Source organism: Poecilia reticulata, chromosome 5 (assembly GCF_904066995.2).
Source record: "Poecilia reticulata chromosome 5, P_reticulata-male-v2, whole genome shotgun sequence".
Lineage (NCBI taxonomy): Eukaryota > Metazoa > Chordata > Actinopteri > Cyprinodontiformes > Poeciliidae > Poecilia > Poecilia reticulata.
The window spans coordinates 22626726-22649388 of record NC_088834.1 but is presented as its reverse complement, the minus strand read 5'-3'; the positions used below and the strand labels follow the sequence as shown (position 1 = coordinate 22649388).

The 22663-nt window shown below is 38.8% G+C and overlaps 3 protein-coding genes across 9 annotated transcripts in view; all 3 read right to left on the bottom strand.

Moving 5' to 3' along the window:
- Positions 1–7078, bottom strand: part of chchd6b (coiled-coil-helix-coiled-coil-helix domain containing 6b) — a 69790-nt gene extending 62712 nt beyond the window's left edge. For 2 of the 5 annotated variants that reach the window (XM_081607291.1, XM_008409382.3), the window contains exons 1-4: positions 6823–7078; positions 5800–5896; positions 5400–5451; positions 3917–4073 (exon numbers count right to left, since the gene is read on the bottom strand). In XM_081607291.1, coding sequence (XP_081463417.1) covers positions 3917–4073; positions 5400–5451; positions 5800–5896; positions 6823–6906 — 390 coding nt within the window. In that variant the 5' untranslated portion in view covers positions 6907–7078. The remainder of the gene's footprint in view (positions 1–3916; positions 4074–5399; positions 5452–5799; positions 5897–6822) is intronic. The other 3 variants (XM_008409383.3, XM_008409385.3, XM_008409384.3) reach the window with 2 other exon arrangements.
- A 1359-nt stretch (positions 7079–8437) lies between these two features.
- tpra1 (transmembrane protein, adipocyte asscociated 1) lies at positions 8438–17101 on the bottom strand. Its single transcript, XM_008409381.3, has 11 exons — positions 16894–17101; positions 14712–14886; positions 14503–14635; positions 13646–13732; positions 12265–12337; positions 12043–12122; positions 11849–11959; positions 11677–11737; positions 11018–11120; positions 10689–10769; positions 8438–10309 (listed from the first exon to the last, which is right to left on the bottom strand). The coding sequence occupies exons 2-11, from the start codon at positions 14873–14875 to the stop codon at positions 10048–10050; spliced, it is 1155 nt and encodes a 384-aa protein (XP_008407603.1). The 5' UTR covers positions 14876–14886; positions 16894–17101; the 3' UTR covers positions 8438–10047.
- Positions 17102–18443: 1342 nt separating this feature from the next.
- trim107 (tripartite motif containing 107) lies at positions 18444–22656 on the bottom strand. 3 transcript variants are annotated; one of them, XM_017304678.2, is made up of 3 exons: positions 22517–22656; positions 20838–20886; positions 18444–20672 (listed from the first exon to the last, which is right to left on the bottom strand). In XM_017304678.2, the coding sequence occupies exons 1-3, from the start codon at positions 22620–22622 to the stop codon at positions 19154–19156; spliced, it is 1674 nt and encodes a 557-aa protein (XP_017160167.1). In that variant the 5' UTR covers positions 22623–22656; the 3' UTR covers positions 18444–19153. The 3 variants fall into 3 exon arrangements, with proteins under 3 accessions (XP_017160167.1, XP_017160166.1, XP_081463422.1); XM_017304677.2 differs by having other exon boundaries at positions 20794–20886; positions 22517–22609; XM_081607296.1 differs by lacking the exon at positions 20838–20886 and having other exon boundaries at positions 22517–22614.
- Between the last annotated feature and the right edge of the window lie 7 nt (positions 22657–22663).

The window sequence follows — 22663 nt, the reverse complement described above, 5'->3', positions numbered from 1 at the left end:
AGGTGTTACGAGCTGCTCTTGATGCAGAGCTTTTCTTCAGGCTCAACTGTTAGGATGAAAGTATTCAGACCCCTTTGAACCGTCACATTTTGTGACATTAAATCCACAAAGTTCTTAGTGGGTAAGGTACCAAGGTACCAAGGAGTTTTTCAGTAAATTTTCTAAAAAAAAGAAGATAACGTAAACCCACAGCTATAGTGGGATAATTGGTCTACATGAAATCAATTCTAGCTTAGACCAGTTTTTTCATGGGGACAAGCGACCAGAAGAAAGCTACAAGTAGACCACAGAAAAACAAATGCACGTGCTCTGCTCACATAAGAACTGAACTTTTTTGGCCTAAATGCAAAAGTTTATATGTGGAGCTTCATATCACACTGAGTCACAGTGGCGGTAGCATCATCCTGTGGGGTTGTTTTTCTTTAGCAGAGACAGGGAAGCTGCTCAGAATTCATAAGAAGATTCAAAACACTTGAGAATGTGTCAGAGATTTACTTTCTGGCAACCCAACAGTCCTAAACATACAGCAAAAGGAACAACAGAACAGCAAATTGTGTGAATTAATGGCCTAGTCAAAACAAATTCAATTAAATCCAACTGGAAATGCATAGTTATACGTCAAGGAATCTCAGTAAAGTTGTAAAGTCATAAAATGTAGAAAAATGCCAAAGGGAGGCACTGTAAAAAAATGTCTCCCAGGTTATTAATGACTCGTGAATTCAGGTTATTTAAAATCCATGCAGCACTGCAAATAAAATAGTTCTGATATTGCTGTGCAAGTCTTCTAAAAGAAATGTCAGCATAAACACACAAAAAACAGCGAAAGCAATATTAATGGACAACTAACCCTGTACAAATACTAAAGCAACTACTATGCTAATCTGTCCAATGTTACAAATTCCTGAGAAATTCATATTTGTCCATGTTTTGTAAAACTTCTGGTTTTCTCCAGAAAATATTCTCCTGCAATTATCTTTTAAAACTGGGTATTAATTCAATTTGCAGCAAGTAATGTTGCTGTTGTGTTTTCACTGGGGATAAAAGACGGCTTTGATATTACAGCACAAATCTTCACCCTCAGCCAAGAGACAAGTGGGAAATTCTGTTCTTCTCAGCCGGATAACAGACTTCTCAAACTCAACAGTCTAAACTCCATGCGCGAGTGTGCCTGTGTGTGTGTGTGTGTGTGTGTGTGTGTGTGTGTGTGTGTGTGTGTGTGATGTTTAGCACTGAATACCTGGGCATACTAATTACATTTTGCCTGCGGCAGGAATGACACCCCCCGAGGTGAAGAGAACAGACAGGGAGGAGAGAAAGAAACACAGGAGATGCAACAAAGGAGAGAACAGGAGGTGTTAATGGAACTTTCTATTTTCTCCACATCTTCACTCAAGGTTTAACAGCTAAATATAGACCTAAACAAGACAGAATGGCATTGTGAAAAACTCAAGTTCTATACTTTGGAAGTCAGCTAATGAGATGCATGTCAGCTAACATAAATGTAGGAACAAAGATTCAGAAGTCAAATCATAAACCATAATAGTTCCTTGGTTAAAAAAGCACTTAAGAGGAAGGAAAACTACTCAAACAGAAACAATTAATCATCTTTCGTATATATTTATTTGAAGAAATATCTTCAAATATCACAGATATTTATTTCTATGGTCAATATAAACTTATCAAATTCATAGATATTTCTTTAAAGTAATATCTATGAACTTGCTAACTGGCCTACTTGACAGGCAGCTAAACAGACAACTGATTATAATGCAAAAGAATAACGTTTTTTGTGATTTTTCTGATAATGTTTGGATAATTTGTTACACGTGGTTCCACGGAAGCATCTGTAAATATCAACAGATGTAAGTAGAAAATTCAGTCTCGCACAAAGCGAGCGGAGACATACCCCAAAAAGACTTCCGGCTGTAATCGCAGCAAAATGTGGCTCTACTGAGGACTGATTCGGAAAATAAATAAATAAAACTGTGTATAGTTTTTCCTCTACTTTATGATTATTTGCTGGTTTGAGATGCTTAAACAAATAACATCCCAAAAATTGCACTCACGTTTGTGGTTGTAATGTGCTGAAATGTGATAAATATCAAGTGCAACGAGCAGCCATGCAAGGCAGTGCAAACTGTTGCACATGAGGAGCCTTCCTGCACATTAATGAGAAAACAACTTGTGGCATTTCAGACAAACCGATTTCTCCACACCAACAGTGATTTTAGTCAGTAAGTGGAGCGGGAGAAAGAAAAGCTTGGTAGCGTACTGATGTTAGAGACGTTTATCTGCATGTTAGCAATCAGAAAAACACAAGCAAATTACAGACAGCTGCATGCATATTAAAACATCAAAGAAACGAGCGGGAAAATAAAAATAAAAAAAACATGTTCAACTGAAGTCTGCTGAATTTTTCACCAAAAAAAAAAAAAAAATGACATCACAGAAAAGGGTATGACTGACCCGTCTATGAACTCTTTGCAACAAGACACACACACACTCCTCCTATTTACACACACACAGGTATCCAATGCACATGCAATGACAGTTACCGACACAGACACACACACACACACACAATGTATCTCAGCAGTGACTGTCGGAGCTAAGGCAGAGGTAAATGGCTAATTTGAGCATTTGTGACAGGCAGCCCGAGGCATGGCGGCCAGCCGCTCATCTCTTCGACAGGTATAGCCTTCACACTTCCCTAACCTCCTCATCACCCCAACGGTGACACGCAGCCTGCATGCTGGGAAGCCCAGAGTGGATGTGATGAAACACGCACACACACACAAGGGTGAGGGGGTTGGTCTGTATGCACTCGTGTGTACAATTGTGATGGTGCCACATTAGAGTGTGTGAGCGAATGTATGATTTCAGGTGCTCATCCGGCTTCCACTCACATAAATAAAGCACTTCCAACCAACTTAAAAAGCTTTGTTTTAAGATATATGAGAATAGGAAAAGTGAAGCGTGTTTTTGAGCTTCCAGCTGTGCCGATGCTGCTAGGAAGTGCTGAAAACGACAGGGACGCTCACCTGCTGAGCAGTGAAATTTGAAGCTGTGGAAGCGTGTAAATCAGACTTTTAACAATTTCCTGAAAAAACCAATGCAATGCAAGATAAAAGAAAAAAAAGAAAAGAGTTTTTCATTTATAAACTAAGGAGTGGCTTCTGCCTGGTTTGGCTCCATTGTTTGGATGGATGAACTGAGGCTTCATTTTAAGCAAAAGGGACAAGTCAATGTGGGCAGAATGAATCTGTTCGGACGGAAACAGGTTTTTTTTTAAAAAGTGAGAGCAAGCAAAAAGCACCGGTGAGACAGAAGAAAAAGGTGGAAATAAAAAGGTGGAGTGGGGTCACATAAACACTCCGCACCTCATGCTCTCTAGACCTTTCACACACTTTATAGGCATCTGCTTCATAACCTATTATCACCTTACAGTAAAATTCACTTGGACGCTCAGACACAATTCTGCTTCACACCTTGACACAGTAAAGCTCGCACAAATACACACAATCAGACTGCTGCTGCTCAAACCTGTCAAATGCAAGCATCATCAACAACTGAGGCATCTAAACATTATTGAACTCTGCATACCCGAGACCTTGTCAATTACTCTCAACTTGCATGCAGGTGGTACTGAGTGGTCCTGACAGAAATGGTGCAAATATGTCTTTTAGGAGTGCTGAATTTCAAATTCTATTACATCATTGAGAATTTTGAACAGATTTATGTTTCTATTAGAGCTGGAAGCATTGGCAGCATGGCATAAAGTTCATAATATTCAATTTCATCAAAACAAGAGAAGAAAGATTTATTTGTCGAGACTATTCAGCGAGTTATTTGGATTAAAACGTAATTTGAAATTAATGTGCAATCGAGGTCCAATGAACCAGACGGCGTCACTCACCAGTAACTTGCTGTTTTCATGCTCTTCCTGGGTTCTCCATTTTCTTACGTAGCCAGGAGAGCTGCTCTTATCCATGTCTTTGATGGCTGAAGTCTCTCTCTCCCTCAGGTTGAGTTTGGCCAGCTGCTCCTGCACCAGAGCCTGTTGACGCTCATAGCTAACGTCAGGAAAAGATATGAGATGTGAGAGATCATGGAGAGCCCACTCAGAAAACAAGCCATCATCCTCAAATACGTATTTAACTTCTTCGCAATGATGGCAATGGGGTGGCAAAAATAATTTTCTGTCAGACGAGAAGCAAGAAATCCATTTTGTTTCTCTTTACAACTTAAATTGTTTCCTGTTTGTTTTGCATCACTTTAACCAAATGGAAATTTTCACTAAGATCAGAAAGGTGAGAGAGGTGATATTTGTGCAACAGCTGCCTTGATCACATCATCCTACAGACACTGCTGTTTCTGCAGCAGCCTGAGGGGGGCAGTATCTTCAACCACTAGAGACATGCCAGAGGTTAAGGTCTGCAACCAGCAGCTCCAAAGCCAGGAGTAGCTCATCAGAGCCCCCTCTATGGCCCTAATAACATTGATAACATTATGTGGAAACATCTAATGTTAAATAAAAGGAATTAGAAAGTAATTAAAATAGTTATTTTAGCTTTTTATTTAAAACAACATCTGCCTATTTTCACATCCTTAAAAAGTAGGCAATCCTATTTAAGACTTAATTCTCTTCAAATTAAATATCTACAATTGTCAAAATAAGTTCTGACTGGAAAACTTGACCTCACAACAGGTCATGTAAAATACCCATGATCTTAGTTTCTCTGAGGCTTAAGACCCTATTGGTTCGTGTGCTTTATGTAATTTTCCCGCAGGATAACTCAAGTGCGCTTGCACTTATGCTCAACCCCAATCTGACGTCCAAATATAGCCCCCTGAGATTGTCCTACTATAGAAGCAGCAGCTCTATCCCATCACACTACTGTTGATAGCCGATCCTGTACTGAAATACCTTTACATCAGAAGTAACATGATGCACCAAACTTTCCATAAAGTCCCACTTTTATCTCATCAGTCCACAGAATATTTTCCCCAAAGTATTGGGGATTGCAAAGATGTTGTTGTTTTTTTTTTTGTAAAGAAAAATTGTACTGTGTGCTAAACTATTTGTGGTTTTGGCCTTGGAAGTCGCTGGATGTCATTTCATTTGAAAACCGCCTTTTGAATGATATTTTCCTGATGTTGAAACTTATTTGATAAAGAACATAAAATTTGAAGAAATCCATTGGAGGGGGAAACTACTTTTTGATTATACTTCTTGCGTTTTAAAATCTCAAGCATCACAGAAACTAAGATCATGGGTATTTTACATGACATCGTAAATGTCAAATCAAGGTGCAAAAATGAATATTACACTGTAAACCACAACAAACAAACCAATGTAGTGACGTTGGCATTTTGAAAGAAACAAAACTAACACCTACTTTTTACGCATCTCTTCCTGTGTATGTGAAGATGCTTCTGCAGATTTTGAACCTAAACATCAAAACGTAAACATCAACATTAACAATGCTATTATAGATGGGTATCAACAGTTTACAGAAGAGAATAAGACACTCAGTTTAGACCTGAACCAGGTTCTAAATAACACTTTAAACAAACATAAACACGTTAATCTTTTCTTTATATTTCAATAACATGTTCTCATAAACCTACTGAGGCAAGTCTATAGATTCTTCGTATACGTTTGGTGTGTTCTACATTTTTCAACACAATCTAGATACGACAAACAATCACACATTATCTTCCCTTTTCCAGGTAATCTTCTGAATAACGACAGCGTAGAAAATGCGTGATACAAGAAATGTCACAGTTAGGACATACTCGGTGATGTCTTTTGACTGTCTGCAGCAGGTGGCAAAGGCCAAGCTCTTTCCGAACCAGGAGATTCCCTCATCCGCCGGAGGACATTCTCAGTAAGCTGAACCAGAAAGATAACATGGGAACGTGAGCTTCGTTATGACAAATGTCATTATTGTCTCATCAAGACGAACAGTAGACCTGTTCCTAATCCTGCTCCTTTACAATTATTCCACTAGTTATTCATGTAGACAAAACATGTTATCTTTTTCTGCTGGGGATCAGTTAGTGAAATTAACTTTTTTTTTTTTTTATCCCATTTTATTTTTTATTTTATAAGCATAAACACAAAATTACTGTTTGTAGCTTTACACACACCTGCGTGCTGCATATCACTAAAGTACAAAGACTCCTGATTTTAAAAAGGTTGCCCCATTTGCTGATCAAGGTGCTTGATGTGTTTTCACCATTGTATTGTGTTGAAATCCACCTGTATTCTCCACATAATTGAATGTCAAGACTTCTACCTATATAAGGGAGTCACTCTTTCTGATAGTAAACACTTTATAGGATTTTGGGCTGGAAATACTTCGCTAGAGACATTGCTAATATCATTCGGCCTTAATGTTGTGCTAAATAATGAAGTACATTTAAATAGAGACACCTGATTGCTACCTTCCCTCATAAAAGAAGCAAGAATGCGCTTCGTTTCCCCTCCTGTGTTTATTGGCAGTCATGAAAGGGTTATTTCGCCCCCTAACAGTTCACTTAGCTGACATAGCATACAGGCTAACACTAACACAGGCTATAAACGTCCACGTTACTAGCTACGGATATATCAGATTTTAATTCAGTATGAAAGTTAAAAGTGCGTTATATACACGAAAAGATAGCATAGCCCTAGTTCATTTAGGAAACACAATGAACCAATCTGGCTTTCATAGCAAGGACCAACCTCAACCTCAATACCTCCACAATAATATTAGCATCCATTGGAATGTCTAATTGCTTAAAGTCGACTGGATATACCACCAGCTAATTAAATACCTTCACTCCTTCAACTACTGTGACCTTCTCGTGTTCGTCCAGCCTGAAAGATACAGTCTTCGCTTTGCTCCCATTTCCTCCCATCCTGAGTGGACAGCTGCCCGTCTCCACGGGATCAATTTAAATATTACAACCTCGCTTATTAACAGTTGTAACAGCAGGTAGACATTAATGACACGACAGTTGGAGTCGGCGCCACGGTAACTACTTGTCAAAATACTCCAATAAAGGTCATTTCGGCGTTCCAGTATCCTCAAAGCTCATTGGTTACAGGAAATAATTCGCATCCAATGGAGTGGGAGTAGCTTAAGAAGTGCTGCAAAGCATAATGGGAGTTGTAGGTTGACGACTTTAAAAGCTTACAGCTAGTCAGCCTTATAAAATAAAACACCATGGTGATTTTTTTTTTAAATTTGTCTAACCCAGGTTGGCAAAGTCATAGTGCCCGTTTAACTCTACTAGCTGACAGGTCTGCATTCGAGCAGCTACACAATTTAAATCAATCAGACGATGAAGTTTGTTTGACGACGCATAGTGATTTTAAAATATTTCATGAACTGTAGTAGAAATAAATAAATACTGAAATAATTGACATTAACGCATAAAAAATTAAGCTTTATTCTTGATTATAACATTTAAATATTTAACTACATATTGAAACATTTAGCTGTCTTAAATGTTACTGATATATTACAACTATATTATTTTCTTACTGTCATTTAAATTGTTACACATACCAATATTTACTAATTATTTATAGTGAAACTTTAGGCCCTCAATAGAAGAAGGTAATGACAGACTGAATTATCTTTGGGATTTCAAGTCAACATAGAATCCATATTGTGTGATCTAAGTATTGTATTCAAACAATTTTCAAGTGCAAACAAGAACTACTGCAACACCCACTACGCCTTCCAAAAAAAACCCATCAGCTTTACATGTCTGAGCCTACCGTATTGTTCCAATTATCAGAAAGAGAAAAGCTTTTTAGATAAACTAAAGTAGTGAGTGTACAGACAAATCATCTATTTCAAAACACAAGTAGAGAATTGAATTTGCTCATTTATGCAGTGGCAAATATGAATGAAAACCAGTCAGAAGCATGGAAAACCTTAATGAATGCAACTAGATTAATAACATATGAAGTTCTGACAATGAACACTGCCCTCATAATCATTTTCTTCAGCTTTGCCGTCTATGGAAATATCCCACATAGATTGGAGCTTTCAGAGTCAATTTCTGGCTTAGACAAGAAAACCTAATAAATAAATAAATAAATAAATCCATGCTGGAATCTGTCAAAATTCACTCAGTCACCATAATGACCAAAGCCAACTGAACAGCTCAAATAGCAGGCAGGCTATGTCATAAGTCCAAAGATATATAAAGCAGAATTTATTTCACCTTCAGTATACTTATTCAAGTAATTTTGTTAAATGCAGCAGAGGATATCTATACTTAAATTATCTGGTTCTTATTATCAGTGTACATTTGTTTGTGAAAAATACACCACTAGTTTCTTTAAGCATGTGTGTATAGAGGTTCAGTTACCAGAATGGAGAAACACTCGGATTTTCATTCTTTAGAAGGCTTGAATGCAAAAATGAACACAATAGAGGAAAAAGTCCAGAGTTTATTTTGCAGCACATGGAATGGCCAACACACTGTAATTAAAGCACCACCTGCAAAACTTCACTATGAAAGATTTGGTATCTAAACAGAACATTGTTTCTTCATAATGCACCCTTTAAAGTAAAAAGAAAAAGAAAAAAAATAACTTTTTTCCCAAGCTTGTCAACATCATTCAGCAGTAATTGTACATCATGTATTTCAAAGTCAAACAAATACTTTCTGTACTGTGTTGTTGCGCTACGTAGTATTTTTTTTAAATAACCCAATACTTTCTGGATACAAAACACAACCAAATGAAACTAAAAAGTTAAATATGCAAGTCATCCATAGGAAACACTGTGGTTTTGGGGGAAATTTTGAATTATATTCCACAGTTGACATGTATGTGATGTGCATTGAAGACATACAAGAAGGTATAAGACTTTACTTTTAAATAAATGGGCAACGAACTGACTTTTTTTCCTTAAAAAGGAAAACTAGAAAGTTCCTCAGATTCCCTGTATTATAATTTCTCTTTGCTAACTGGAAATCAAAAGCTCTAATTATATCACAAGACTTTTCTAACACTATCTTAAATACGTTAAGACTGAGCAATATCGTTTCTGGTCTCACAACAGCTGGTCCTGAATTAACACACCAAATAAGCTGCAGTAGCAGCCTCTTGTTCAAAGACACAATACAAGTTCTGCAAAAAAAATGAAAGGAAGAAAACATAAGAAGGTTTGTGAACGAGCAGAAGCAGCCTTGTTATGTAGGTCGCACATAATGATTTTCTTACGGCATCTACAAAGCCAACAGGTGTCTATGAAGAGGCAGGAATGTTTTTTTTTTTACCTTGTATAAAAAAATATAAAGCAAAAGCAGAAATGATAAAGTATGAACACAATCAAAGTATACAAAGATTCTCAGGGAAATACAATTTCTTTTCAGGATTGGTACTGTGTCGCCGACGCTTTTAACGCTTGTGTTGACGAGCTGCTATGTAGTTTATTGGGGTTTTTTTACTTAGGAAAGCAAATATATTGGATGACCAACCCGCAACGAAATGCTTGTGCTCAAAAACAGAACGGCCTACTATCTCAGCCACAACTCTAAAAAGTATAAAACAGCACACGAACTCCTTCATATGTTGGGCCTCAAACCTTTCAGCAAGAACGTACAAGTGTCGCGTCACTAAATCACACGTTAGATTTAGCAGAATCGGGCATCTAAAACTGGCTTCAAACTGCATAAATAAGAACAGAGGACTTGATATTTAGTGCTGGAGTTAGAATAAATGTGCTGAGACAAGTTGATAAGCACTAACATCGAAGGGCCTGCGGAGCAGAATCAATAGAGAGCAACCTCGGCGGCGTGGAGCGACAGCAGCAGAGCACTCCGGCGACAGTGTCACAAATCAAAGTCCTTCACAAACAGATGAGCAGCAGTCTCTGTTTAAGTGTCCGTTTGTTTCAACTGTTCTGGCATCAAAGAAAGGCCAAGATTATAGTTTCTTGTTGTCCAGGCAACAGGCTCAGCAACACTCCTCTGATCTCTGTCCTGCCAAACTCTTTTCATCCACACCGCACTTCAGCTGTGTGGCCGTGAATCCTCTCACACATTGATAGGTCTCCAACGGTCGGCTTCGATGCTGTTCGACCCATAGGGTCCTGATGCCACGTCATCCAGGTACGCTCCGACCACGCGAGTGCCGCCGGGACCGGCACCATCGATCTGGGTGGAAGAGTAGTACAGGCCCTGGTCAGTGAAGTCCTTGCGGCCGAGGGTCGCGGCGATGGTCGGAGGAAGGTGGACGTCGCTTTCGTCCGGCTCGTCCACCTGTGATTTGTAGGAGAACAGGATCTTCGGCTCCGAACTGCGAACAGAGTGGCAAAAAGCAAAAAAAAAAAAAAAAAAAATAGAATAGAAAGAGAATGGGTGTTTTAAAATCACATATTTTTAAAAGTCAACACAATGGTAGTTAGCTGAATCCATCAGAAGTTCCTCCGATATTTCTTGTGAAGTTTTAAACAGCTGATTTCGATTTTAGTCAACTATTAGGTTTTAACAAGATATCACAACATCGTTTTCATTTCTCCAATTACATCCACTTTCTCAATTTATCTCTTATACACGTGACTTTAACCGACAACCTGCTGAGTCAAAAGATTTAAGTACATTTTACAGTCTTTTGTTTTGAGAATCAAGTTGTAAAATTGTACATGGTTCCACGTAATTTGCATATAATTACATACCCAAAGAATCCTTTGAGGAATGTGATATAAATGAGTGGAGCAAAGGCAGAAAAATACAGGAAGGTGGTGACGTCCACACAGCTGGTTCAAAGAAGACAAACAGTGAGCAGTTTTAGTGAAACCTACACAGAATAATGAGATTACAAGCTAAAGTAAAACCAACATTTTGCTCTTACTGGTATAACAAATAGTAGCAATTAAAGTCATTTATGAGCAAGTTCATCTCGGTCAAATAAAAAATACAAGACAAATGCGACTTAAATAATAATGTTTCACATCACGAGAACAGTGATGATATATTCGCATGCAGCGGAGGAGAAAATACTAACCAAAGTCCTTCTATAATCCCAGCACACAGCAGAGCGCTGCCCAAACCCTGAACAAAGTTCAGCAAGGACAGGATGGCTGCGTACACGTAGAAACCCCTTTTGGCTGGACGAAGGAAGGAAAACAAAGGAGCATGAAAAACAAAGCAGCCATGTGAACGGTGATACATCCAGCAACAATCTGTCTGTGTGAGTTGCGTTGTTTCACTTATTTTTTTTAACCCAAGAAGCTTACATTTTTCTAGGTCTCTTAGAGAGGCACCTACTGAATTTATCTTTTTCTTTTTTTTAATGAAGTGAAACTAAAACGAACGCAACCTCTTTTGCATGCGTGTTTCTTTAAACTGACAGCTGTTGCTTTTACTTTTTGTTTAAAATCAATATTAGAAAAGACAACTCATCTTGTTGCAAGAAGACCTCCATCAATAATTACGTTGTCTTTTTATGACAGTTAGATGCTGCTGATAGTGATATTTTGTAGGTTTGCAGGGAAAGCTGAATGTCTGGGGATTAATTCATTTTGACAGAGCTGACTTGCTTTCATGCATGTTGGGATTTGTAGTTTTCTTATATCATAAATCAAATCCCAGAACAAATAAAATTCCACCAGCTAATTAATTAACACATTTTTGGCCTTTCAAATGTTTAAATCTAAGACTTACATGGCAGTGATATCCTTTCTCTCACTGGGGTTTTAGGAAGGACAACAATCAGAGAGTAAACCTAAAAAGAACAAAAAGAGAGAGAGTCACCAGTCAAAAATGAGCCTGCTTATGCATAAACTTTTGGTATGTTTCTTGGAATGCAGTTGATGCAAGAGAAAAATGTACTCACCAAGAAGAAGAAGCAGGAACTGGCTAACCAGAAGTGCCGTCCTCCATGACCATAGATGTTAAAGTCCTCGGCAGACAGATGACTGTCTGGGTACAGTATCTCTAATGTTCCCTACAATAATACATAAATTAATTTTTATTGTTACTTTTTTGACATTTACCAATAACATTTGATATCCTGTTACTTGTAATTACCTGTGTAATAGAGTATGCCAATGCCAACACTGCTGTAATAGCCAACACACGCTTTATGCTGGACTTGCTCTCTAAGTGACCTGAGAACAAAAGCACATTAGTTATACTCACAGCTACAATAAGAGATAACTGCAGTCATTCCAGTGACTACAGGAGAGAAAATACACCACGCTGTTTCGAGAATGCAGAAAAAGAGAACTGAAACAAACGGAGCAAACTGACCAAAGGCGAGTCCCAGGATGACGACGCTGAGCTCAATGGCAAGCAGGAAGAAGCGGGTGATTTCCCACAGCACCTAAAGAAGCAGCAGACATCGTCAGATACCACAACAGCAAAGCAGGTCAGACGTCGTCCAACATGTTTTCCTTTACCCACAACACAGGCGTGCCCTCACAGGTCTACGGAGTCATAAAGGCCCCAATCGCGGCAGCCATGACGGCGTGTTATGAGAACAGCCGATCCAGCAAATCAGTAGGAATCTCTCTGGCATGTGTGGAATGCAAGCCCAGCATTTCCGTTCATACATGAAAGCCCACATACAAGCAGCTGCACAAATCATCTCCTCTGAGTTATTAATTAAAGATTTTCCTACAGTTCCCCAATTAGAAAAAAAAAAGTAGATTTTTCTTAGTCAATTTCCCACTTCTTTCAAACTAATTAGAAGTTTACATGTAATCAGAAAGGGTATTATTCACGCTTGTTTAGGGTAAGCACAAGTCTGTTGTGACACAGCTCTGAACAGGCTTCAAAAACGGCAAACCCTAAAAACAAAATAAGAATTATAATAATATTTTTCCAGGGCCTAAATTGGGTTAATAGTTACGTTTCACAAAAATAATATAGCTTTCAAAAACGAAATTTTGCGCAAGATGATCTCCAAATATTTCAAACACAACTAAGTGTAAGATTATAATTTAATTTGAAAATGGAACTCTGTACTTTATTGCACATTGTTTGTGTGAAGTGCTGTTCACATTTTGCCACAAGATCTACTAATTTTTCCCAGTGGGAATCTTGGAAATTTCAACTTCTGATTATGAAAGGAACAAACAAACTCCACCCTTCAACCAAGCATGTAATGTCTGTGAAAAAGGACAGTAGAGTTGGAGCCAGTTGCCGAAGTTTCAAGATGTCCATGCATCAATTCATACCCACCTCGGAGATGTTTTGAACCTGCTCCGTTAGTTGACAATACACAGCAATTTTGGAAAATGCATCCAAGATTTATTGTAATAAATTTGGGTTGCATGACTCCAATAAATCATATCCATGAACCAGGGGTTACTTTGGCGTAATCAGGAGTCATTATGTCTCATACTTAAAAAAGACTCAAATGGCTCAAATGTGGATCAGAATCAATGGAAATAACTTGAAAAAATGAAATGAATGTATATTAAATTCTCAAGATTATTTATCCAACAGTACATAATTAGCAAGAGAAATAAACTGATACCCTAGGAGTAAGTACATTTTTATGAACAGGTTTTTGTTTTTCTTAAACAAGAAAGCTGGTCGGGATTCTTAGTGATGCTCACGATCCCCCCGCGCACCCCTCCCGCCAAAAAATACAGTTCTATTCATGCTTTTTTTTTTCCTCTCTTACTTTGTCCACAATGGTGGCTGCACTGGATGCGCTGACAGTCATGGAAACAATAGCGCGAGTGATTCCAACTGCTGCGACAACAAAGACCTGAGAAGCACAGTACACACAATATTATATAACACATACACACACACACAGCCCATTTCCGGGAGAACACATAGACCAAAGTTTAGCTGATAACATGTAGCTGTCTGTGCTTCTATTATTATTTCCGGCACAGCTGGAACATTCAGCTTAGTGTGGCACTGGTTGTTAATGGACAGGCAAATCAAGAGCAAATACAGTTAAAGGAAGAACATAAACAGTAGATATACGTTTGAACCTTACTTTGGCTGAAAGTAGCACTTTTTATGGGTTAGGGCTGACAAAGGAGACGCCAGAAGAATCAACCAGCAATCTACAGCTACTAATGTCTGGAATTGTAGTTGTTGTAATAGTGTCTTAAGAGGCCAATACTGAAAAATGATATCACAGCGTTTAATCTGATGTCTATATTTGCATGATATATTTCCTTCAACTATTATGTGAGTTTAATCAAAATTGCACCAAGCTTAGTCATGTGTTTGGATACATAAACAGGGATTAATTTGCAATTCTATTGCTTGACTTAAGAAGAAAATTCAAATAACAAAAACATTTGCAGAATATTGTTTCTCTCTCTCTCTCTCTCTCTCTTTTGTGTGTTTTAGTCTAGAACTGGCCAAAATTAGAATCAACAGGTCAGACTTCAATGCAAACTGAGAGTTGAGATTAAAAGCAAAGCTTGATCAGTGCATCTCCAACAACAGGGACATGCATCACGTTAAGGTCACAGAGATTTCACGAACCATGTCGCAGCGGAAATGTTTTTCGCCTACCAGCAAGTAGAAGGTGACAAAAATAGGGCTGGAAGTGAGTCGAATTTTTGCCCTCGCAGAGGGAAGCTTCCACATCAAGAATATGAAAAAGGCCACATTTGGCACCAGCAGCAAGATGTCCCAGAAGCGCACCCTAAGGCAGAAACGGGAAAGTGAGATGCTATCTTACACAATCGAGAGTTTTAAAAATCGGCCGTCCTCCACGGTACCTGGAGTCTCCGATATCTTCGTATAGGACTTGCAGGCATTTGTGAGGCTTGGTGATGTTGGCTTGACCTTCAGTTGGGAATACAGATGTGTTCTCCAGAGGTGTAGGTGACACCGTGTCATTGTACTGAGCCAATGTAACCACGGCAGTCACCGTGGCTAGCATGTTGTCAGCTCCTTAAGGAGGAAAAAGAAAAAAGAAAAACCAAAACGTGTGACTCAGTCCAGTAAACTCCCATCTGGCTGCTCAATGAGAAATGGACTTTGTAAAAAGGATGGTTTGAATCTTTTGTTTTCTAAACGTGGGAATGTCACTCAGATCAAACTCTGATGTCAACATAAGGGCTTTCCCAAAGATCTCAAACTCCTGCAGGTACTGTCAATATACTATAGAAGCACCGATCTCTGCAGATTAAGTATCTCTGGTAAATATGTGGAAAAAGCCTTGAAATAAATTTGACTTTTTATTGCAGTAGCATAATTTTACACAAAAATGTTTTTCTTTTTTTTTAAATCCAACTTTTAAATGTGTATTTATTTACTGCGGAAACTATTCCATGTTAAGAAATAATTGTTTTTAAACAAATTTCTGATAACCCTACCACTCATGCTTCAACGCACTTTCACTAATAGCACAGAACTTTGTCGCCTCTTCTACAATCTCTTGAGATTATGCAGAGTCGCAGTTGCTCTTTTATGTTCTCTTCAGATCACTCACTGTTTTCCTTTTAGGATTTTGCTCTGGGAAATGCAACGGCCATAGAAGATGACTGATTTTATGTCAGGTGAACCTAGTTCTGTGATGATTTGGCAACAGGTTTTAGATCCTAATCCTTCTGAAATGATGATTTAAGTTTACATTTATAATCCACCATATTAAACCAGACATGACGTCCTTTACTACAGATTAGTCCTTTATTTTGCAAATATCTGGGCTGTCTCCCATTACCGTTTTCAGATTAGCAACCAAGATTTCTGCCTTGTCCTTACTACAAATTTGCTGACAGGTTAGCTTTACAGCTTACAGCATGAATTGGAGAAAAGTCTGATCTCCCAGCTTGCTTCCTCTGTGATGCAAAACTCCTGATCAAAGGCATATTTCTAATTTTCACACATACATTAGTGGTCTCTCACATCATTCACGGTGGCCCATTATTATTAATCACCTATTTATAATCATTAACAAGTTCAATCTTAATTTCTTCAAAGCAAACGGTTACAGTAAAAGTGCCATTTCTTATCCTCCCTAACCACCCAGCCTAAACACACAAACTAAGCTACACATAATGGAGAAATTAGTTCTCCTTCAGTCTATTTCTAAGAGACCACCCCGTGTCATCTCTCACATTTATACCCAGGAAAACACAAGTTGTGGACTAATAACCAATTCCTAGAAACTCAGACTAGTTTTTTTGCATTGGCTTGATGAAACTTTTAGTGGTTCCAATTCTTTCCTTAACGTGGATCTTTTTATCTACAGTGAATATATACTGAAATAAAAAAGACAAATTTAATTTTTTTTCCCCCTACAGTTTTTAATGTACAATTATGCTGCTGCAATAAAAGGTGTTTATGTAACAAGTCTTTAAACCGGCCAGTAGCAGTGTTAATTTTGAAGCAGCAACTACAGTAATACTACAGTAATCCCTTTAGCACCAACTAACACCCACTCGACAGTTGGGAGTGACTCAGGTTACAATAGTCCACATATCCTGACAATAAAACAATACTAAAGGAAAGAGGTCGAACTGGAAAGGAAGAGAATAGCGGCTGGAGTTGTCCTAAGTTGGTAGCACTTTACATTGTTGCTTAAATGTGACACACAAATAAACTTAAGTTGTAATTGAGCTGCTAATTATTATACAGTCCTGCGTCAGAGTGCTGTATGTGGACTATCAAGGTGGTTTCTGTTAAAGGGGAATTTCAGGCGTCAGCTACAGCTGCTACATGTAGCTTGCTGCTAGCTTTCGGAAGACGTTGTTAGAGAAATAAATTATCTTCCTCGTTTGAGATAAACACGTCGAAGATGAGAATTGTGTTTTCACCTTTTACTCAACATTTGCCAACACTGCTCAAAAGCCGACAGCTCAACGTCGGGATGAAAACAAGCGTGAAACTACAGCCAGTATTTTTCGTACGCTGACACATAACGAGCGCTCCAAATTGTAAACAGTCGCAGCTTACCCCTTCAGAAGACTCGATTTAAAGCACGTAATCTCTCCAAAATGTCGCAGTCAGATATCTGATTCCAACATAAGCTAGATCCGATGTTGCATCCGCTGTATACATTCAAGACATCGATCAGGAGACATAGCTGCGTCTCCTGAGCACTTTCCTTGACCAAATTTCCCGTTCGGTCACCTGACAAGTTGACCGAAGCTCGGCATCATTTTAGCGTCAGCGCAGTCGCCTGTGAGTTGTGCGGGCGGGGTCTCTGCACTCTGTTTCAAAATGTCAGCTCACAAAAATGCACGGCTCTTGGGATTTTTTTTTTTATCTTTAAGGAAAATATGCATTAATCAATACAAACTAATATACCAAAGTTTCATATATACTACATTACAGGAGCGCGGCATTATTTTTCCCGACTCACGCGCTAGTTACAGAAAATGAAGTAGACCCAATTTATGTACATTTCTATAGGTAGTCTCGCGAGATACTGAAATATTGAGCTATTTACAGCTTTAATCAGTACATTGCAATCAGGAGCATTACATACTGCAACTTTAACATGGACGAATGGAATTTGGTACGCAGATTCCTCCAAGAAAAGAAATAAGTCTTCTGGAGCCATGCCCTAAAACAAATAGGAAGGCGGCCATTTTTGAAGGATTTGGAGATTATTTTATTCTGTTGTTTTTATTTAAACTTGTATGAAATAAATGAATAAAATATCCCTCGTTACTCGGAGAACTTCATTTTCTAAGGGTACTAACACACCGCTCTATTGAGGGACAACTTACTGCATTCCCAAAAAAGGCTGGGCCCTTTTAGCTCTTGGAATTCATTCAATTTGTTTACTAAAAATCAAATTTTACCGCATACGTATAATGAAAGGAACAGTTTAAATTTCCTCCTTCTCTGTGCTCCTTCTCTACATTCATGACGCCTCCTTTTAAACTTATCTGAGAACTCAAGGTAAAGGTAGGCCTCTTTTAAATTTTGTGATATTAATCAGCCATTTAAAAAATACAGAATTCAAATTCAAAAACATTTTATTGACCCCAAAGGGAAATTAAATGTTGTAACTCATTAATTCAGATTCTTCTAAGTTATTAGATTGCGATGGCTGTTGGCAGGAAAGATCTCCTGTAGAGGTCTGCATTACAGCAAATCTGAAGAAGCCTGTGATTGGAGACACTGTTTTCTCAAGATATTGTAACAGCAGGTGTGAAGGTGTGGGGGCCCCAATTAAATTTTTTGTCATGGGGCCCAAGATTCCTGACAGCGCCCCTGAATGCAATATTATTGAAAAGTTAATTATCCCATTTACAAAGTTCACCAAGTGAAACACATTATATAGACAAGATATACTTTGAATACCAAGTGTTGCTTACAATTTACCGAAAAGATACTTAGGAAGTCTGCCCCTCGGTTTAAATTCAAATTCAAAAACAAAAATACTTTATTGATCCCAAAGGGAAATTTAATTTCTTAGGGTATAGTAATTGGGAAAAAAAACTCCATAAGGTGATATTTTGATTTGAAAAGAAAATGAAGGAACAACACCAAAGCAAATTTTGATTGTGTTTTTTTATTGCTAAAATACATTAAAAACACTACACATAAGCAACAAAACAACTCCTAAATTATTTATGTAAACTGAAGGGATCTCACAATCTTGCACAGCAATCAAAATCTCAGTCACAGATATTTATATACCAAATGATTTTGCTTTATCTGTTTCTTTTTGTTACTGATTTCTTTTTACAGATGACAATATGATTCTTCATCACTGCAGTGGCAGTATATCTGGGTCTCGAGAATGTGGCACGAAAGAATCTGATAACAGTGGTTAGCTTAGCTATGATACGTGGCCCAAGTGTACCAGAGTGGCTCGGTCATCTTTGGTTACAAGTCAAAGCTGCAACTTTGACTAAGTCTGAGCGGTCAGAGCTCCAATTAATTTACACAAAATGTTTTTTGGTACCATATTTATGCTATGTACATTACATCCTGCCATTTCACCTTCATCTGACAAAAAACATATCACCAATTTGCTGAAAAATTGTTTCCAATAAGATAAAAAAAACACCATGTTGTGCACATAAACAGGTTGTTGAAATTGATGGAAGATCAGTTGTGAAAGCAGCCCTATAATATCACATATCAGTCTTAGAAAAGCTTCTAAATATGTAATTACAGAAATCTTTTCTCAACTTTTGTTTTTGTGGATAAAGTTATCTAGCTGTTTCTCCTGCGTGCCAATGTTGAAAACTTCTGTTTATGAGCAAATTGTGACTCTGCCCTTGGGGTGTCCTGACATCATCCTATAGGCGAGGTGCACCGCTTCACTCAGATTGGCCTTAAAGGTGTAGATGTGCGTCTTCCCACTGGTGGGGCTGATGTTGTAGAAGCTCAACCTGTGTGTCTTGAAGCTCAGCTTGACCTCAAGCCTGCGTGACACTGTGGTTTTCTTTAGCGGCACGCTGTGACCTTGCTCAAAAGCGGTTAGCAGGTTATCAAACCACATCAGACACCAGGAGCTCTGGCTGCTTTCCAGGGCGGATGGCAACCCACTGCGTGGCAGCTTCCCACTGTAGCACATGCCGATGATCCATGGAGAACCTTCGAGCTCCACCTCCCAGCAGTGTTCGCCTTCCGAGAAGCTTTGTGCACTGAGTACCTGATAAAAGCTGGTGAACCTCTGTGGTGAGGACGTGTAGGACCGCTTCACGGTGCTGAATGTTACCGTTTTCAGGTCCTCTGACAGAATGAGATTAGGATGAGCCGTTTCTGGGTCAAAGGTCAGCTCGGAAGGGTTGAAGGTGTTTCGAAGGGAGCGCTGAGTCTCTCCAAGTTGTTCCCTCAGGTCAGTGTTCATGTTTTCCAGTTTGGGACAGGCATGTGCAAAGTTGACCTTTGCTTCAACAAAGTCTTCGTCCTCTCTCAGTGGTTTTTCTAGCGCCTCTGCAATGTTGGCATTTAGACTTTGAAGCTCATCGCTAAATGCTTTTTCATCCTCTTCGGTCAGTAGGGATTCAGCTGTAAGCACAGTGTGCCTCAGCTGCTTCGCCAGCTCAGACGTTTGACCGACTCGAGCACGGATGCTTTCTTCACCTGGGCCTAACTCCTTCTCGACCATCTGCATCACCTGGTCACTGTAGCTCTGCAGGGAGTCCTTCATCTGCCCCAGCAACCTGGATATTTTCTCTCTCAACTGAGAATTAGAAGTTGTCACCTGAAGCTCCCACTCCTTTTCTCTCATCAGAACACCTTCTGCGATCTCTAGTTTGATGTGTAACTCTGTGACTTGAGATGCCAGTTTAAACTTGGGCTCATCCATTTCCGTTTTGCCTTTGGTGCTGATTTTTGCTTGCATCGGATTACAGGGAATGTCTCTGAGTCCAGAGATAGTCTCACAGCCTCTGTTTGTCTTGTTTTCTTCTCCATGGTATTGGCTTTCTCCAACTGACTCATCCAAAGCGGAATTGGATGTAACATGGACGACAGCAGGAAGGTCTGCAGGGGCAAAACCTTGTGTGACTTTGTAGGTCTCTATGAGTTTGCACATTTTTAAGTTTTTCATAAGAGCAGCGGCTCCCTGGTACTCAGCCTGACATTCTGGGCACCTGTGTTGGTCAAGGCCTTCTTCCATGGTCTTAAGGCAGAGAAAGCAATAGGTGTGACCACAGGGAAGGGAAATGGGCTCCGAGAACAGCTGCAGGCATATGGGACATGTGAGCTTATTTGCAGAAAAGCTTACTCCATCAGACACAGACATGATGGTGGGGACAGGAAACCTTTAGAGAAATACAAAGTTTAAATCAAACACATGCCTATGTATAAATGGAAATCTAAATGTCATGACAGAAGATTAAAGAAAAAGTATTTACAAATTCACTGACAAAAAAATATATGTACCTATAAGGAGTCAAAAGGAATATTTCGATTTGGCTGTTACTCACGACCAAAGATGTATAAGTGATTGATTGGGTCTGCAAGGAGCTGGCACATCTAGAACAGAGATGGTATGACAAGTTAGATGTTGTATTATAGGCATTTACCCAACAGTCAGCCAAAGTTTAATTAAAGGTCACCCGACATGGCACAGGCTCTACAGATTCAACAGATGACATTACCAGCACTAGATTTAGTTTGATGGAGTTAATTTAATTGTTATGCACAACACCTTTTGGTCTAACTGGACATATGCCTGGCATGAGGGGCATACGGATGTCACACAGGCTCGATGTCGGAACCAAGCTGTACTTGAGGACACTTCAGGTAATTTCACTACATATTGATATGTCTTCTAAACAAATGTATCTCCAAAGTTTCAGTCCAAAAACTGTTGAGATGTCCAAAATCAAGGATGTTATAAAATTTCTTCCAGCTGAACAAGGAGAAAACCGTGACTTTTTTTATTATGTTCTGAATGAGTTGGTTTCCCAAGTTTCATCTTTCAGCATAGGTTATGTATTCCTCTCATGATTAGCATTTTGGAGCTTGTTGAAAGTTTTTGACTATATTTTACATGTCATTCCTTTGCGGGGGAAAACGGTTCAAAGTTCTGGAGTGGTGACAAACCACAATGTTTCTGCCCTTCTTCAGCCTTATGATGCCACCAGAATCCACTAGAATTCTGGGAAAGATAAGTCCTGCCTGATCAGGGCTTGTTTTCCCTAAATCAATACGAAACAGAGACTTTGCAGCTGTAGTCCCTACACTCAGGCCTTTTATCTACATTTTGTGGACTCTTGGATTTGTTCAAAGAAGCAACCGCTTAGACAAACATTACAAGGAAGCATTACATCTTAATTGATTTTACATGATTGCAGATTAAATTTTACTACTTTTAGTTGATAAATTTCGCTTCTTGCCTTCAATGCCATTTCTGTATTTAGGACACATTATCATGTTTATGTTAAAAGGCATTCTATCAACACAATTTATTTACTTTGTGTCTGGTGACCTTTACTCCCTCTGACTAACTCGATTAATTGTGAAATATTGCTAGACTCAATGATGTATATGCTCTCTAGTGCTATTCTAGATGTGCCAGCTCCTTTGGGCTGTTTTACACTCTCCAGCCAAGTCTTCTGTATTTATTTATAGGCAAACTTTAATATAACTTCTTTTAAAAATGGAAAACTGTCACCTGAGTGTTTTTTTAATGCATCTATTCCCAAATTAACTCAAATTTAAAGATGAGAATTTCATGTTGTCTAAAGTAAACACTATCTTGCACACAAGTCATGGTGACTGAAAAAAAACATGACTAAGCACAAAAGCAATAGCCCCAGTAAAGTTGCTAGAATTAAAAGGACAGAGTGTGTAGGCTGCATTAAATGTGACCTACTATGGAGGGAAATTGAAACAGTAACCAAATGCGTCTTTACATATTTCAAATGGACATGTAAAACCCTGCGTGTTGTTTATTTTACAGGGCGGGTTTCAAGTTTCGACTTCCGGGGAACAGGAATAACCCAAACGACACAAGTTTCTTCTACGTGTTGAACCAGTCCAGCTGCAAGGAACTGTTCAGCTTTACCAAGTAGGGGTATTATATTTTATAGGCGTTTAATCAACAGCTAGATATAATCTTGAAGAGGATAAATTATAGAAAACAGCGGTGAAAACGTACCTGCTGGCACTTTTCTCTTTGATGTCGCTTCTTCCTGATTAAGAAGGTAAAAACAAGCGAGACGCACTGACGCGTTTATGACTGCGCCGGTCATAAACAGCTTCATCGTCTCCGGATCTGGATCAGGTGCAGCATGTTCCAACACGA

Coding starts and splice junctions, on each gene's coding strand:
- tpra1 (XM_008409381.3), bottom strand. CDS start 14,875: ATGCTAGCCACGGTGACTGCCGTGGTTACATTGGCTCAGTACAATGAC. Junction 11,960..12,042: donor TGGCATACTCTATTACACAG/GTAATTACAAGT, acceptor GTATTATTGTAG/GGAACATTAGAGATACTGTA. Junction 11,121..11,676: donor AGAAAGGATATCACTGCCAT/GTAAGTCTTAGA, acceptor TCCTTCGTCCAG/CCAAAAGGGGTTTCTACGTG.
- trim107 (XM_017304678.2), bottom strand. CDS start 22,622: ATGAAGCTGTTTATGACCGGCGCAGTCATAAACGCGTCAGTGCGTCTC. Junction 20,887..22,516: donor AAAGAGAAAAGTGCCAGCAG/GTACGTTTTCAC, acceptor TCTCTGTTCTAG/ATGTGCCAGCTCCTTGCAGA. Junction 20,673..20,837: donor TCACTTATACATCTTTGGTC/GTGAGTAACAGC, acceptor ATTTCTCTAAAG/GTTTCCTGTCCCCACCATCA.